The 16,548-nt window shown below is 35.9% G+C and overlaps 1 protein-coding gene and 1 pseudogene across 3 annotated transcripts; one reads left to right on the top strand and one right to left on the bottom strand.

Annotated features, from left to right (window-relative positions):
- Positions 1 to 1,886: 1,886 nt before the first annotated feature.
- Positions 1,887 to 5,183, bottom strand: LOC107754139 (solute carrier family 25 member 51-like). Of its 3 annotated transcripts, XM_016570463.1 has the most exons (3): positions 5,136 to 5,183; positions 4,548 to 4,653; positions 1,887 to 3,113 (listed from the first exon to the last, which is right to left on the bottom strand). In XM_016570463.1, exon 3 carries the CDS (start codon positions 3,031 to 3,033, stop codon positions 2,185 to 2,187), a length of 849 nt encoding a protein of 282 aa, XP_016425949.1. In that variant the 5' UTR covers positions 3,034 to 3,113; positions 4,548 to 4,653; positions 5,136 to 5,183; the 3' UTR covers positions 1,887 to 2,184. The 3 variants fall into 3 exon arrangements, with proteins under 3 accessions (XP_016425949.1, XP_016425950.1, XP_016425951.1); XM_016570464.1 differs by lacking the exons at positions 4,548 to 4,653; positions 5,136 to 5,183 and adding an exon at positions 4,454 to 4,523; XM_016570465.1 differs by lacking the exons at positions 4,548 to 4,653; positions 5,136 to 5,183 and adding an exon at positions 3,583 to 3,608.
- A 4,984-nt stretch (positions 5,184 to 10,167) lies between these two features.
- The window catches only part of LOC107754140 (phosphoglucomutase-2-like), a 12,072-nt pseudogene continuing 5,691 nt past the window's right edge, over positions 10,168 to 16,548 (top strand).

Raw genomic sequence — 16,548 nt, 5'->3', positions numbered from 1 at the left:
AGCATGAAGAATTCTGGCTCAGATGGGATGATTCTGTTACCACATGAAGGCTAGAGACCACAAACACCAAACGGACTCTCGTGTTTATTGGTATCCAGATGACTAATCAATGCTTGGACTGGAACCCAAGTCATCATATGGTTCTGGAGTCTACAGCTTTTGGCGACGCCAAAGCTAACTCAGCAAATCTATATAAAGTTGGTGGCAAAAACCGGCGGCAGTGTAAACTGTGCTCCTGACCATTCCCACCCTTGTAATGACATACTTAGTTATTTGAATACTCTGTGGTTAAGATACCACAGAAATCAGTATAGAAAAGAGAATACTGGGAACGTATCGAGGTCAAAGATGTCTCTCAACACTCGCTTCTTCTCATGTGTGAGCCAATTCAATCTTTAATCAAAATCATAAAACTGGTTGACACATGTGTTTCATTTAGTCAGATGATGAATTAAAGGGATAGTTCAGCTAAAAAAATAAAATTCCTTCCAACCCTGTTTGACGTACTTTCTTCTATGGGACATAAAAGGTGAATTTTCAATATAATTAAAGTGAATTTAGACTGGGGCCGTAAAGCTCCAAAATGAAAATATTAAATATAAAAGTATCATAAAAGTGCCCTAAGTCTTCTGAGGCTAAGAAATTATTCACTAAATAGCCAACCTTTTATTAACACTCATGAAGCAGATTTGGTGTCATGCACGATCCTATTCCCCCCAAATCTGTATTTTTCTCCTTTCCTCAACAGAACCATTCCATTGGCTAAGACAACTTTTTCATGGGTCCTCTGTTAGGTGCCTGATTAGAAAAATGAAAAACACTTTACACTAGGGCTGCACGATTATGACAAAAATCATAATTGTCGATTATTCCCTTTAAATTGTAATTGCGATTATTAATTACGATTATCCCAATTTACATTGAATGTTTATACCATTGTTTTATGCAACTGCACCGTAAGTAGAAAGAAAAAAAGCATCTTAAGCACGCAGAATAACATAAGTGGACTTTGAACGATTACGTAATTGTGGCATCCATAATTGTAATCGCGATTAGAAATTCGATTAATTGTGCAGCCCTACTTTACACTGTATTTAATCATGAAAATATGTTCATTTCTTTTAAATGACATACTGCAGGGTGCGAACTACGGGGGAGCTAGGGGGAGCTCGGCTCCCCTTAATAAGACATGGGCTCCCCTGAAAACGTGATTTGTGAAATTTTGGGGGGTCTCAAAAAATATTGACAATGTGTTATTTTGACGTGCAATTTCAGTTTTGTGTAATGTGATCATCGTGGATTATTATGTGTAGAATTGCAAAAATATCATTCATTCATGCATGACGGCGATTTAAACCTAATTCACTTCAATACCGCAAGCGCAAACCCCCCCATAAAAAAAAAACAAGCGGGCTCCCCCAAAGTCCACGGTATAGTTCGAACACTGACATACTGTATAATACCATTCGAAAGTTTGGGGTTAGTCAGATTTTTAAAGAAATTAATAGTTTTATTCAGCAAGGATCCATTTAAATTGATCAGACATGTATAGCATTTTTCTATTTCAAATAAATGCTATTCTTTTTAACTTTAAATTCATCAAAGAATCCTCTATCACAGTTTCCACATAAATATTAAGCAACACAACTGTTTTCAACATTGATAATAATCAGAAATGTTTCTTGAGCTGCAAATCAGCATATTAGAATGATTTCTGAAGGATCATGTGACACTAAAGACAGGAGTAATGATGCTGAAAATTCAGCTTTGATATCACAGGAATGAAGTACATTTTAAAATAGATTTTTGTAAATAAATTGTAATAATATTTGACTATTATACCGTTTTTACTGCATGTCATTATTGCATTAAAATATCTTGCCAACTCCAACCTTTTGAAAGGTTATGCATCCCATATTAATTGTTTAAATACTTTTTAAAATAGAAAATAATATATTGCTAAAATGATCAAATCAAACATTTCCCTTTCTTTGTGCCTTCAGTTAGGCTTGACAATGAAGAAATCTTCTGAGTTAACTATCCCATTAACATAACACTTGAAGTAAACATGTGCTGTTTTTAATTCTGTGTTTTTAGCAGCAGAAATAGACTTATTCTCCACTCTTTTCTCTGAGTCGTTGATGCTTTTCACTTTAATTCCCCCTTTTGTCCGTCTCATCTCCATCAGAGCATTTTCAGTAAAAGTTCATATGTAGCATTTATGATTCCCCATGAGAAAACAGATCTCTGGAAGTTCAAATGCACACCACGAAACAGACGGCTCACCTTCCCGTCCCTCTCTCTCAAAACGTTTGCCAGTATCACCCTGCAGGACTGAAACTCCCCTCCAATCTGCACTTGTGCGTGAGACTTAACTACATTCAGAGGGTAAAACACCACCCCGAGACCCGCTCCCAGAATCCCTCCACATACAAAGTCATTAACCAAGTGCCCTGCCTTTGTCTCGACTTCGGGGAGCAGTTCCTTAATCGGTCCACGCAAGCCAAAGAAAAAAACATTGCTAGGGCCATTTCTGAGTAGGATTGGAACAAGGCCACGGTAAAGCTCTCGGATGCCGTGTTGTTGAAGCAAAAGACGGAAAATATGCGCAGTGTTCTGAAAGTTTCCATGATGACGTGGGTCCTGAAGTAGAGTTTGGACCCTCTCGAAAGGCGTTAAGACTGCTTCAGCTGTTCCCGCTAAAACTGCTGCGATGCTGTCCGTTAACAGGAAGGGGGCTTGAGGAGCGTGTAGCCGCAACAACCTGGAGAAGTCCTCATAGAGGCCAAACATAACTGCTATAGTGCTGCTTTTCTGCAGTAAGGGTGGCAGGATGCCGCGGTACAGTGTGCGCAAACCGTCCCTCTGGAGCTGGCGCACAGCTTCCCTCGTCTGCACTCCGAACAACTGCTGGCGGAACAGTGCCTTGTGTATGGGAAATGTGATGACAATGTTGGCGAACGCTGCGACAGAACCACACAAGTAGTGTTTCGGACTCTGCAGTGACTCTTGGTCTTGGTTGGTGGAGGCCATGGTCCTCGTTGATAGCCAGTCAAATGTCGAAAATGAGGATCAGATATGACAACATCTGGTGCATGAAATATAATGCGCTTCTGATGAAAGAAGAAAAAGAAATAGTCATCAACAACTAAGTGTAACAACTTAAATAGTATTGCTATGAACTTAAATATAGTAATGCATATGAAAAAATATAAATTGCTTAATTGGGTCATTTTATATTTCATTTTTAAAAATGAAACCATATTGTGTTTTTATGTCTGTATAGAGCACTGCAGTGATAAGGTTATGTATAAGAGGACATAAGCGATACTTAACAAGAAAACAAGTGATCCATATGCCTTCAAAATATAAGATCTTATAAAAATGCATTAAATTGAACAAAAGTGACAGGAAAGAGCAAAAAAAAAAAAAACTATTTAAAATAAACTGTTCTTTTGAGCTTTCTATTCATCAAGGAATCCTGGAAAACAATATATATCTATCTATATCAGCGGTGGCGAACTCCGGTCCTGGAGAGCCGCAGCCCTGAAGAGTTCAGCTCCAACCCTAATTAAAACTCACCTGCCTGTAGCTTCCTAGTAACCCTTCAGACCTTGATTAGCTTGTTCGGGTGTGTTTGATTAGGGTTGAAGCAAAACTCTGCAGGGCTGCGGCTCTCCAGGACTGACGTTCGCCACCCCTGATCTATATTAATATTAAGCAGCAGAACTAGGTCTATTTTCAACTGTGATGAAAAGAAATCAGAAACAGCATATTAGAATGAAAGAAAAATGGCTTTGAACAGCTTTATGCACACTTCAATTTATTTGGCTTATGGAGGGAAATTTTATTTTTTTATCATGTTGCATCCATTTTGGAAGCTTGCTGAGGACCCCTAGTGGGCTCCAGTCCTCTGCTTGACAACCACTAGACTGGTATGTTGAATTAATACAGAAATCAGGTATCCCTAGTTGATTTTAATGTGAAGAATACCAATGAATTCCACATTGCTAGGAGTGTGGAACATTTCTATAGGTGTCCAGACTAAAAGATACAATTAGCCTATGACCTTCACCACAGTATCATAGTTAGTAGCTTACAGTTATTATTGTTACTATATAAAATCATAATAAATAGATATGGGGTTTCATTCGAATCGCTTTCATAATATTTTTTTGTCATTTTTTGGTTTATTATCTTTCTTTAAGCCAGCAGTGTTGGCAAATACTATGGTTACCATGGTAATTCTTGCAAAGGCGTGACCTGTGATGTTATGACAAAGACAAATCAAATCAACCGCGCCCGTTCCTCAGAAAATCATGATATAAGATAATTTGAACGAAATCACTGAATTATTTCACACTACAAAGATGAAGCATCTTCATCTTCACTGACAACAACGAGCTACATAATGCAAAAACACATCACGTTCAAATTTGATCATATTGTTTACCCGCTATGAAATGTCTCTGAATGAACATATGATAAAATATCCAGCACAATCTGATGACTAAGTGATGTACATTTTATAAGTATTGAAAGCTCACCTCGTGTCATTCGCTTCCGTCGCGTGTATCACATGTATCACAACACGCTCGCGCTCTGATTGGCTTGATGATCCCATCGCCTGACGTGCTGATCCGAGATCTGTGTCTAAATTTAAATCGATGGCTTTCTGAGATTTGTTTGGTGCTGTAGCCTTTTCTTTGTAAGAACTTTATTTACTTTTACTTTTACTTTTAGTCATTTAGCAGACGCTTTTATCCAAAGCGACTTACAAATAAGAAAAAGTAATTAAAACTAAAAGCTAAAACTCTATAAATACTATATATATATATATATATATATATACACACATTTAAGAAAATAAAAGAAATTAAATAAAAATGACAAATGCATACAACAACATTTCAAAACTAAAACATTTAAATGAAAACAAAAAATAAAGCTAAAAACAATTCAAAAATATTAAAAGAACAAAAGGTATGAGTATAATAATGATTCTAACATAATATATATACATATTTATACATATTTATATATAATATAATATAATAATAATAATATAATAAATATACATATTTCAAACAGAACATTATGTTACGGTGCGTGTTGTAGATAAAATGACAACATACAGCAGAACAATAAAGATCACTGGACGTGGAAGCATTGTAGATTAATGAATACAATTAATGAATACAATTTAGCATTTTTATAGTTACATTTTTTTCTATGTCTAATAATGAATAAATACTCTGACTGTAATATAAAACATTCAAGATATTTGCATGTTTTTCAGGACACTGGTCTCTGTTTTGGGGGAAAACACATGAGGCGTCAACTCGTTAGGCCACACTGATAGAGAAAAAAAAAACTGGTCAAGCATTTGATCAATTAGCCAATGAAAACGAAGGAACAAAATGATCAACAGCTTGCACCTGCAATAGTAATTAAATTGTTCATCACTTAGCTAGCAGTCAGGTTGTGTTGTTTAAATATATACGTGTCCAAACAGAAATCCTACTCTGTCTCCTACGTCTTGTGTGTTGTTCTTCAACAGTAAAGTAAGAGGTTTGGTGTCTTATTTTGTGTAGTGGTTTGTTGTAGCGTATGTTTTCATATTTGTAGGTCATTTCTTCGTTTAACCCATTCATTTTCCTTAAGAAAAACTGAAGTAAAATGATGGCTGACAAACCAGATATCAGTGAGATCTCTCAGTTTGACAAGACCAAGCTGAAGAAGACTGAGACAAAAGAGAAGAACACCCTTCCAACTAAAGAGAGTAAGTTTGAGTTTTACAGAATGCTCATTACCTTCTGAACCCTAAGTGATGTTTTTGTTCTTATTAGTGTAAAGCTTGTTCTTTGTAGATTTTTTTTTGTTTTTTTGTAGAGTTTCTTTTTTACAATAAGTTTCTATTATTATTATTATTATTATTATATTTAACTTTTTTTTTAAATTTGCTCCGTTTTTTTCCCCTTCCAACTAAAGAGAGTAAGTTTGAGTTTTACAGAATGCTCATTACCTTCTGAACCCTAAGTGATGTTTTTGTTCTTATTAGTGTAAAGCTTGTTCTTTTGTAGAATTTTTTTTTTTTGTAGTTTCTTTTTTACAAGTTTTTATTATTATTATTATTATTATTATTATTATTATTATTATTATTATTATTATTATTATTATTATTATTATTATTATTATTATTATTATTATTATTATTATTATTATATTTAACTTTTTTAATTTGCTCCGTTTTTTTTCCTCACCTTCCAGCCATTGAACAGGAGAAACACTGTGAGGCATAAACTCTTCACCAAGGGCAAGATGTGGAGAACTGTGAGATGGCAAGTCACTTGAAGCAGAGGATGGCTTCTTCCAACCACCAGTCACTATATAGTCCTAGGCTGGTGTGGAATATTTGCCCTCATAGTTTTAACTTGTGTATCAGACCATCCTGAAAGACGACTGACTTGATAATGAATACTATTGTATGATCATGTGTCACTGAAGAGGCAGTCAGCTTTGCACTGAGGCTGTCTAACTCTGTTTCTTAAATCCATTGGAATGAAGAAAATTAGTTTTATTTGCCCTCTTCTTTGGTGAAATAAACCTTTCAAATGAATTACTGTCTGTGTTGGGTTTTTAAGTGAACTATGGGCTTTTGATATTTGATTGTAGGCTAATGTTAAAGGGGTGGTTGATTGCAAGAATTTTTATTTTTTAACGTTAGTGTGTATTGTTGCTGTTTGAGCATAAACAATATCTGCAAAGTTACGAAACTGAAAGTATAAACTTGTAAGAGTACTATATTTAAAATCCATTTATTTCATACTAAGTATAGTTCATATCTATTAAAGGGATGGTTGATTGCGATTTCACTTTTTTAACGTTAGTTTGTTGCTGTTGTTGCTGTTTGAGCATAAACAATATCTGCAAAGTTACGAAACTGAAAGTTCAATGCAAACGTCTTTTAAAATTCTGGCAGTTAATGCCTACGAAAACGGCTGGTAGGGACTACAAGAAGTTACTTCCTGGGTCCGTGACAGGGCTGTGCACAGACCTTTTGAGGGGCATGTGCTGAAACTGAAAAAGGGCACCCCCACCCCCTTAATGACAAATGAAATAATAGTCTCAAAAGCTTTAGATTTATTCACTATTAATAACAGCCATATATATAGGGTTTCTTAGGTCTAAGAGTTTCTTTAGAAAGTTCTTTAGTCCTTTTTTTAAAATCAAATGTAAATTCCTGTCTCAGTCACATGTTCTTGGTTAAACCGAACTACAAACTTTCCAGTGATGTCTGTGAGAAAGATATATTCACTCGACAAGCTCGTGCATCTGCGCCGCCGCGTGCTCAATCCACTCAGCGTGCTTTGTTAATCAGCTCGCTCACATCAGCTATACAGGCGTTAATACTGAATGTTTAATGTTATATTCATTGCATACATATACTTCGTAGTAGACACCCTTAACTCCTTTCTGCTGTCTGTTGTTCTGTTGTCGGTGTTTCTTTGTTTGAATATGGCGCTTATCACATGCTGTGTGGTATCCGCGTTTGGTATCGGGGCATTTTAACGAGTACGTGTACGAGTACAGGAGACCAGTATCGGTATCGGTGCATCCCTAACTTCAAGTATTTCAAACGTAATGGTTTCAGTTAGCTGTAATGACCTAAATGGTAATCCAACACAATGAAATATTCAGCTGTTACTTATTAGTTGAAAATTCCTGCTGGAAGGCAATTTTAGCTAAAATATTTCTTAAGTATTCCTTTGTTAAATGTTTATAGGTTACACTTGATTCTGTTTTGCCTGATCATGAACCCGGGGGCTGTTTCATAAAACAAGTTTAAACAAGCCAGGCTTATTTCAGTTAATCTGACTTATTGTCAGTTGATTTGGTTCAAAATAAGTCAGACTAACTGAAATAAACCTGGTTTATTTGGTAAATTTGTTTTATGAAACAGGCCCCTGATTATTCAAGTCTGGTAATATACGTTAACTGAAATACTTCCTTGAATTACAACACAAATCTTGAGTCCAAAAGCTAGCTGTCTGTCTGTCTGTATTTATGTAAATACATTCTTCAGTTATTTTAGGATGTGCCACACCATTTACACCAGTACAGTGCCTGGCCTGCAGTAACTGGTTGCATAACTGAGGTCCGTGCTGCTTTCACTGCCTGCAGGCCATGCAGAGTGACAGACATTCACAGCCATGCAGAGATGTGACAGACATTCACAGCTTTAGTGTGGGTGACAGCGATGGAACAGCATCCAATGTGAATAATTTTGGTTAGTTCTCTTTTCTTACACACAAACACTGACATTTGTTTTTTTGGTAAGAACTATATTGACTTCTATTGTTATTACTGAGCTACAGTGATAATATTGCACATATTCTTTGGCATAGCATCTCATAATTTTGACTTTTTAATCTCATTATTTTGACTTTGTCATAATAATGATTTTTATGGCATAATTATGATTTGCCAAAGCATGATTTTTTTCCTTATGTGGCAGAAATTGGCCTTCATAGTGTAAAGGCCTTTACACAAAGAGCAATAACTAAAACCATAAAGTTAAAACTATAAGAGGAGATATTGTGGGAATCACTTTCAGAATGTTTTTTTTCCCTGAGCAATTATTGACAATAAGAATATTGTCAGTATATTAAATCCCTTGCTAAGCTGAACTTGACACGAACTTGGACTCTCAGAGCACTTTTCTAAGAACAGTCAGTGGAAAGTATGCAAATAATATCATCCAATATTGACCACAAGTCTGTGTATTTTAGCATTCTTTGCATTCCTCGCAGTCTTAGCGTTCCACACTTCTTTAGTCTCCACTGAAACATTCATTATCATATTAACTTAATTTTTAAATGTTTGTTTTCATGACTATCAGAAAATACAATTATATAGAATGTAAAAAAATATATATAGTCCTTTAATTTCGCTTTTATTGAAAAAGAAAAATTGAAATAAAAATCACTAATAGCAGGAGTTTGGCGCCCTCTGCTTTATGACATAATATCTACAGGTACAGTTTAAGGATCTTCATGAACGTAAATAAGGCTACTGGATATGTACATGAACGACCTTTTATGTACACTCTCAATACTGTTTTACATTTGTTTTATTTATATTTCACTCACGTTAAGGAACACAGAAATATCTTAAATAATAGTCTACATTTATTGTTGTTTTTCACACAAGATGTTAAAACCAGATACTAAATTAGTTTTATAAAAGTTAACATCGGACAGTTCAAAAAACGGAAAGCTTTTTCTTAATTTTGGGAGACAGGTTTATAACCACGAGTGCTCTAAAGTTAAAACTATAAGAGGAGATATTGTGGGAATCACTTTCAGAATGTTTTTTTTCCCTGAGCAATTATTGACAATAAGAATATTGTCAGTATATTAAATCCCTTGCTAAGCTGAACTTGACACGAACTTGGACTCTCAGAGCACTTTTCTAAGAACAGTCAGTGGAAAGTATGCAAATAATATCATCCAATATTGACCACAAGTCTGTGTATTTTAGCATTCTTTGCATTCCTCGCAATGTCTTAGCGTTCCACACTTCTTTAGTCTCCACTGAAACATTCATTATCATATTAACTTAATTTTTAAATGTTTGTTTTCATGACTATCAGAAAATACAATTATATAGAATGTAAAAAAATATATATAGTCCTTTAATTTCGCTTTTATTGAAAAAGAAAAATTGAAATAAAAATCACTAATAGCAGGAGTTTGGCGCCCTCTGCTTTATGACATAATATCTACAGGTACAGTTTAAGGATCTTCATGAACGTAAATAAGGCTACTGGATATGTACATGAACGACCTTTTATGTACACTCTCAATACTGTTTTACATTTGTTTTATTTATATTTCACTCACGTTAAGGAACACAGAAATATCTTAAATAATAGGCTACATTTATTGTTGTTTTTCACACAAGATGTTAAAACCAGATGCTAAATTAGTTTTATAAAAGTTAACATCGGACAGTTCAAAAAACGGAAAGCTTTTTCTTAAATTTGGGAGACAGGTTTATAACCACGAGTGCTCTACCAATGAGCTGCTACGCAATGGCATGAGCCAATCACGTGTTCAGCCTATGGTTCAGCCCCTTGATCAAAACCCCGCCCACTCCGTTTCATTCACGGACGTACTGCATCATTCATTTATAGTCGAACAGGAACAGTCACGGGTCGCACTATTACTAAATTCATTCAGAGTAACCGTCAACATACATATGACCGTTTAACCACGTCGATCGCTTATTTGTTTATCCGTTGAATTACAGTTTAGTTCCGAGTTAGATCAACATGGAGAACGGCCTGGAAAGCACAGGAGACAGTCGTCTGGATCAGGCTGTCACGCAGTGGCTGCAGTATGACAAGGTAACACCAAACAAATGCTGATGTGTAGCTTCAGGTAGCTTTAAATATGTGAAATCTGACATCTTTAGTGTTGAAAACTGAAGTTTAGTAGCTTGTTACCAAACCTGGCTTAAAAATTCCTTTTAAGTGGCTTATTAACTAACATCTCAGTTATGAAACAGTGAAGAGAAACACCCTGACATTGCTTTATAATGTAATGACCCACTAAAGCAGTTTTCAGAACTAGACCTGCTTGTACAAGATGCTTTTCAGGAAGTGCTCTTACTAACTGAATTACTCAACATGATCTGAATAGCGATTCAGTCAGTTCCTTATTGATATGCCATTATTTAAAATAGACTTTTGCTGAGAGACTGATCAATCCTGCATAAAGTTAGTTTAGGTCTATACTCTCATTTGTCTCACAACTGTAAAATTAATATGCAATACTGTTCAGAAGTTTGGGTGTAGTAAGATTTTATTGTTTTTGAAAGCAGTCTCTAATGTTAACCAAGGCTGCATTTATTTGAGCAAAAATACAGTACAAACAGTAATATTTCTATTTAAATATATTTTAAAATGTCATTTATTCCTGTGATGCAAAGTCTTCAGTGTCACATGATCCTTCAGAAAGCATCCTAATATGCTGATTTGGTGCTCAAGAAATATGTCTTATTATTATTATCATCCATGTTGAAAACAGTTGTGCTGCTTAAAATGTTTATTAAAATGTGATTTATTTTTCAGGATTCTTTGATGAATAGAAAGTTCAAAAGAACAGAATTGATTTGACATAGAAATCTTTTGTATAAACATCTTTACTGTTTTTTTTTTACAGTAGCTTTTATAAATGTCTTTACTGATGTTTTTAGATCAAATTTAATATGGATCCTCACATAAAATCTTACTGACCCCAAACTTTTGAACAGTCGAGTAGATGTCAAAGTACTGATAATTTGATTTGCTTTTTAAAATCTCTGACTTTTGATTGCATATATTGGCAAATCTGAGCAGCTCACAGATCACTGTGTTCTTTTTCTCAAAAGAAAAATCTGAGAAGCAAGAGATTTAAGAATAAGCCTCCAATTTATATCAAGAGAAACATTTGTAATGTCCCTTTCGGAGTGTTTTGGAATTGGGCAAATGTGGCTGATTTATTTGCTACAAACACATTACTTGCCTGAACTCAAATTGAAAGAGCATTGTGCTTGGAAAAACAAAGAAGCATGGCACAAAACAGTTTCTAGACTGTCCCAGTTACACTGAAACACTTAAACAGTAGAGTATCCTCTAAGACACCATTTAAATAGCATGTAAATCAGTGTCAATGGACAGTTCCATAAAAGTACTTACAATGGATATTAGTGCTGTCATTACAGTAATTGGAGTCTTCTGCTTAACTGGGTCACATGAAACAGTTAATGGTTTTACGCAGAAGTGGAAGGTCATTGATTAAGTAAAATTAGACATTCAGATGATTTCAGCCATTTTTACAGTGCAAATATGTATGTACACAATATGTGTTTAACAATATGATTTTTTAAACTATATTGAATCAACCCTCAACGGACACCTTGGCAATTGAGTCAGAGCTGCAGAAGTGTTTCGGGGCCCGTATGGAGTTTGGCACAGCGGGACTGAGAGCCGCCATGGGACCTGGAGTGTCCTGCATGAATGACCTCACCATCATACAGACCACGCAGGTGACATATTCTACACAAGCTTTGCGTGACATCTTATCACTTATTATCTTTTCACTCTGAATAATATACAAGAGGCCTAAGCTATAACATCAGATTAGGGTATTCAAGTGCTCTTGGTGCCCCACAGGTGCCCTATAGGCTGGAGGTTTGGTAGTATCTTGGTTGTATGTAAGCGACCAAGATAGTCAAAACAGCAGCTGATAATGTTTGTTATAATAGTAAAATATGTCCTGGGAACTATATAACCTCCTACTATGCAACACCCACATCTCAAAAATCCAATCAACAACCCATTCATAGAACCAAGTACATGCCATTATACTTGTATGTATGTCACAATACAGAAAAAAGTCACTACTTCCATTTCATCGCGACTTTAAGGTGCAGTCACATTTGCAAAATCTTGTGGGCAAATAAGGTCTGTTGTCTGTTATCAAGAGTAGTTGTCTGTGTAGTGATGTGTACAGTTGAGGTCAAAAGTTTACACCCCCCTTTCAGAATCTGCAAAATGTAAATGAACACAAAGAACCTACTGGTTTTTCTGCACCAACATAAAATATATAAACAGCCATATTCACCTACAGTTGTGGTCAACATTTTACATACACTTTGCAGTATCTGCAAAATGTTAATTATTTTACCTAAATAAGAGGGATCATACAAAATGCATGTTATTTTTTATTTAGTACTGACCTGAATAAGATATTTCACATAAAATGTTTACATATAGTCCACAAGAGAAAATAATACTTGAATTTAAAAAAGATGACCCTGTTCAAAAGTTTACATTTCTTAATACTGTGTTGTTACCTGAATGATCCACAGCTGTGTTTTTTTGTTTAGTGATAGTTGTTCATGAGTCCCTTGTTTGTCCTGATCCTGAACAGTTAAACTGCCTGCTGTTCTTCAGAAAAATCCTTCAGGTCCCACAAATTCTTTGGTTTTGCAGCATTTTTGTGTATTTGAACCCTTTTAAATGAATCTGAGGTAAAATGAACTGGCACTACACAGCGTCTTGTTGTCTTCGGAGCATCTTTATCGTTTGGTTTCTGTGTAGACCTGCGTTCGCCTCTCGTTATTTACACTACATGGGCGAATCGGTGGACGGGGCTAAACAGGCAGTGATGTAGAAGCAGGCATTGATCATCTTCTGTGGAGGTGGTGTTTAGCCACACTATTATTTCTTAGAGTTGTACATTCCACAAGCTGTCGTTTTGGCAGACTGACTTCAATATAAGCTGTTTTTAAACTAACAAGACAGTTTTATTTAAGGGGGTCTGAATACTTTCCGTACCCACTGTATATCAAAAGATCATGGGAATTTTGGTTTCTCAGTTCATGACCCTTTGAAATAAATTACAGATCGCAGGTATTCCTATTGAAATAACTGGATTTCACCTGCAAAAATTAGGTGAACAATGGTAAATGTGACCTCACCTTTATGTTGCTGCAGTGCTACTCACATACATATTCATATGTATATCAGTATACATATCCAGCTTAGTGTAGTTCACACCAATGTTGGGCATGAAAATTTGGTCTGATTTTTGCATGGAATTTATCTGTTCAAACCAATGAGAAAAATGGGCAGATGGGCTAAATAAAAATGCACATTCATTCTCTGACAGTAGGTGGTACTTATGGAAAAGCAGAAATACAGAATATGAAAGGCCAGTGGAGTGCAACTTTTCATTTCTGACTACCTTTTTGTTAAATAGAAGTCAAGCAGTATTTATATTTGCTCTGCTATTCACTGTTGCTTAGCAAAATAGTGTTTTTGTGAGCGCTACCAAGCCATCCGCTTGTTAAGTCGTGACGTAAGGAATGCTGTTTCCAGGTCCAAGCCTCTAATCATTTCACTTGAGAATACCATCTCAACAGCCGTTTATGAGCTCTATTTATTCATATTACCAAACATTCATCTTGGTGTGAACAGGCCTTAAAGGGATACTCCACTCATTTACTCACCTGTCCCAGATGCATGACGTTTTCTGTGGAGCACAAACAGAGATTTGTAGAAACTTTGCAAAGCATAATCAAGTTAATGGGCAAAACTGTGTTCCACAAACCATTTATCACATTGTCACAATAAATTTGGTGTCCTGTAAGGCTATGGATCGATGGTAATTACCCTCTTTTGCTTCTGGTAGGGTTTCTGTGCGTACCTGGAGCAGTGTTTTACAGATCTGAAGCAGAGAGGGGTGGTGATCGGGTTCGACGCTCGCGCTCACCCCCCTAGTGGTGGCAGCAGTAAAAGATTTGCCTGTCTTGCTGCTTCTGTCTTGATCAGTCGAGGCGTCCCAGTCTACCTCTTTAGTGACATCACACCCACTCCATATGTGGTACGTATGAACCTGCTGTACTCATGGAGAGAAAGTTCAGATTTATTATTCATTCTGATATGTTAGAGCCATGGTGGTAGAGCACGGCACATTAGCACCCATTTAGGGGTGCAGGTTCGAGTCTTGACTTTGGCATGTTCCAGTACCATTTACTTTGTTCTCCTCCATTTAAATTGTTCTCTTAACAATAAAAAAAGAAAAAAAAAGTCCTTTACTTGGTCATGCCTTGGCACAGTAATAGTATCACCATGGCATTTTGACATATGCCAGTGTACTGAATGATTACCATAATAATTTCTATGCAACATATTCAAAGATCTAGTAACATTGTCCAGATATTTTCTGTTCATTATTTAGAAGTGTTGTTCATCGGGGGTAGAGGTTTGTGTTCTAAGATCTTTGAAATTTGCAACTTCCTGCTACAAAGAACTAATCACAAACCAACATCCAAACGCATGAGAAAGGAGACAGAGAGACACAACTGCACGTGAACACATTGTGAGATTGTTGCATAAGAGACTAGAGGGGTTCATGAAGATTCTTCACCAATCATCAACTTTTCTGTTCCCATGAGTACACGGACACGCTCTCACTCATTCTCTTATCACTCTGTCAACCTTTCCCTTTGAGCCCTCAAACAGCTTTCTCTCACTCTGTGTCCTCTAGCCTAAAAGCTTTTTGGTCACTGTTATGTAAAATGAAGTATTAGTCCAAAAAAACATTGATTTAAAAAGTAAAAAAATAATGTAATTTGAGAGGGAAAATGTTATGCCATCCACATAACTTGCCATCTCTCCAAATCTGTAACTTGGTGGCCCCGGTGGTCTAAATGTCATATTTTCAATTTTCAGCTAAGCATGGGTTCTGGGTAAAATTTTTGGCACAGTCAGAGAGCTGCCACAGCATGATCATGTGCACCTTGCAAGCTCAGAGCAAGTTTGTTCAACCGTGCTTTTTTTGGACATGTACCATGTACTTTTTATGTTGTGTTACTTTTATAATTTACATGATACATTGTTGTGTTACTCTTAATAAAAGATATCTACTATGTGACTAATAACTAATTATGTTTGGTACTTAGAAAGGTACACTACTGTTTAAAAGTTTGGGGTTAGTATGATTATTAATCTTTTTTAAGAAATGAATACTTTTATTCACCAGTTCAATTGATGCATTAAATTGATCAAAAGTGACAGTATAGACTTTTACATTGTTACAAACATTTTTGATTCAAATAAATGCTGTCCTTTTGAAATGTTTATTTATCAAATTTATCATGGTATCCACAAAAATGTATAAAAACGGATAGTTTCCTCACAAAAAATCATTGTAAACCACTGTTTCTTGGGGCTGATTGCTTTAATTTAGCAGAGCAAAAAAATGAACATCTCTTCTCTTCCCTTCTTTTCTTTTAGCCTTTTACCGTATCACATCTAGGATTGGGTGCTGGTGTCATGGTAACAGCCTCCCATAATCCCAAACAAGATAATGGATACAAGGTAATATCGATCCCTAAATAAAATGTTTGATTTGAAAGAATATAGCATGTTTGATATGACCCATTTTTCAATACGTGTGTTTAAGGTGTACTGGGCAAATGGAGCTCAGATCATTCCTCCCCATGATAAGGGCATCGCTGCAGCTATTGAACAGAACCTTGAGCCGTGGCCTAAATCATGGGATACAGATGGAGCTCTTCAGAGTTCCCTACTCAATGACCCATACCAGGACATACACAGAGAATACTGCAAAACCATACAACAGCACTGCTTTCACAGGTACACTCACAAAGATATGCCTGCAGAATTCCATTTGAATGATCTGATATTCATTTTAAAAAATTCCACGATTAATACTTCCAGAACATGCCTTTTAATATCTTTTAATAATATTTCAGTCATGACAACTCTTGGAACATTTTAGCATGGTGATGAATATGACAATGTTAATGTATTTGGTCTTGGCGTAACAGATCTGCTACGCTGCTGCTGAATTGCTGCTGCTGTTGGTTATTGCTGTAGTTGTAGATTATTGCTGCTGCTGCAAGCAAGTACAGGAACTTGCTACTGCCAATGCATATGGCGATACGGTGCCATGAGTATTTAAGACATAC

This window comes from Sinocyclocheilus rhinocerous, unplaced genomic scaffold (genome assembly GCF_001515625.1).
Source record: "Sinocyclocheilus rhinocerous isolate Xijiao unplaced genomic scaffold, SAMN03320098_v1.1 scaffold681, whole genome shotgun sequence".
Taxonomy (NCBI): Eukaryota; Metazoa; Chordata; class Actinopteri; order Cypriniformes; family Cyprinidae; genus Sinocyclocheilus; species Sinocyclocheilus rhinocerous.
The sequence above is the reverse complement of the archived record's forward strand: the minus strand, read 5'-3'. Positions and strand labels throughout refer to the sequence as shown.

Excerpts from the sequence above, each read along its gene's own strand:
- LOC107754139 (XM_016570463.1), bottom strand. The coding sequence starts at position 3,033 with ATGGCCTCCACCAACCAAGACCAAGAGTCACTGCAGAGTCCGAAACAC.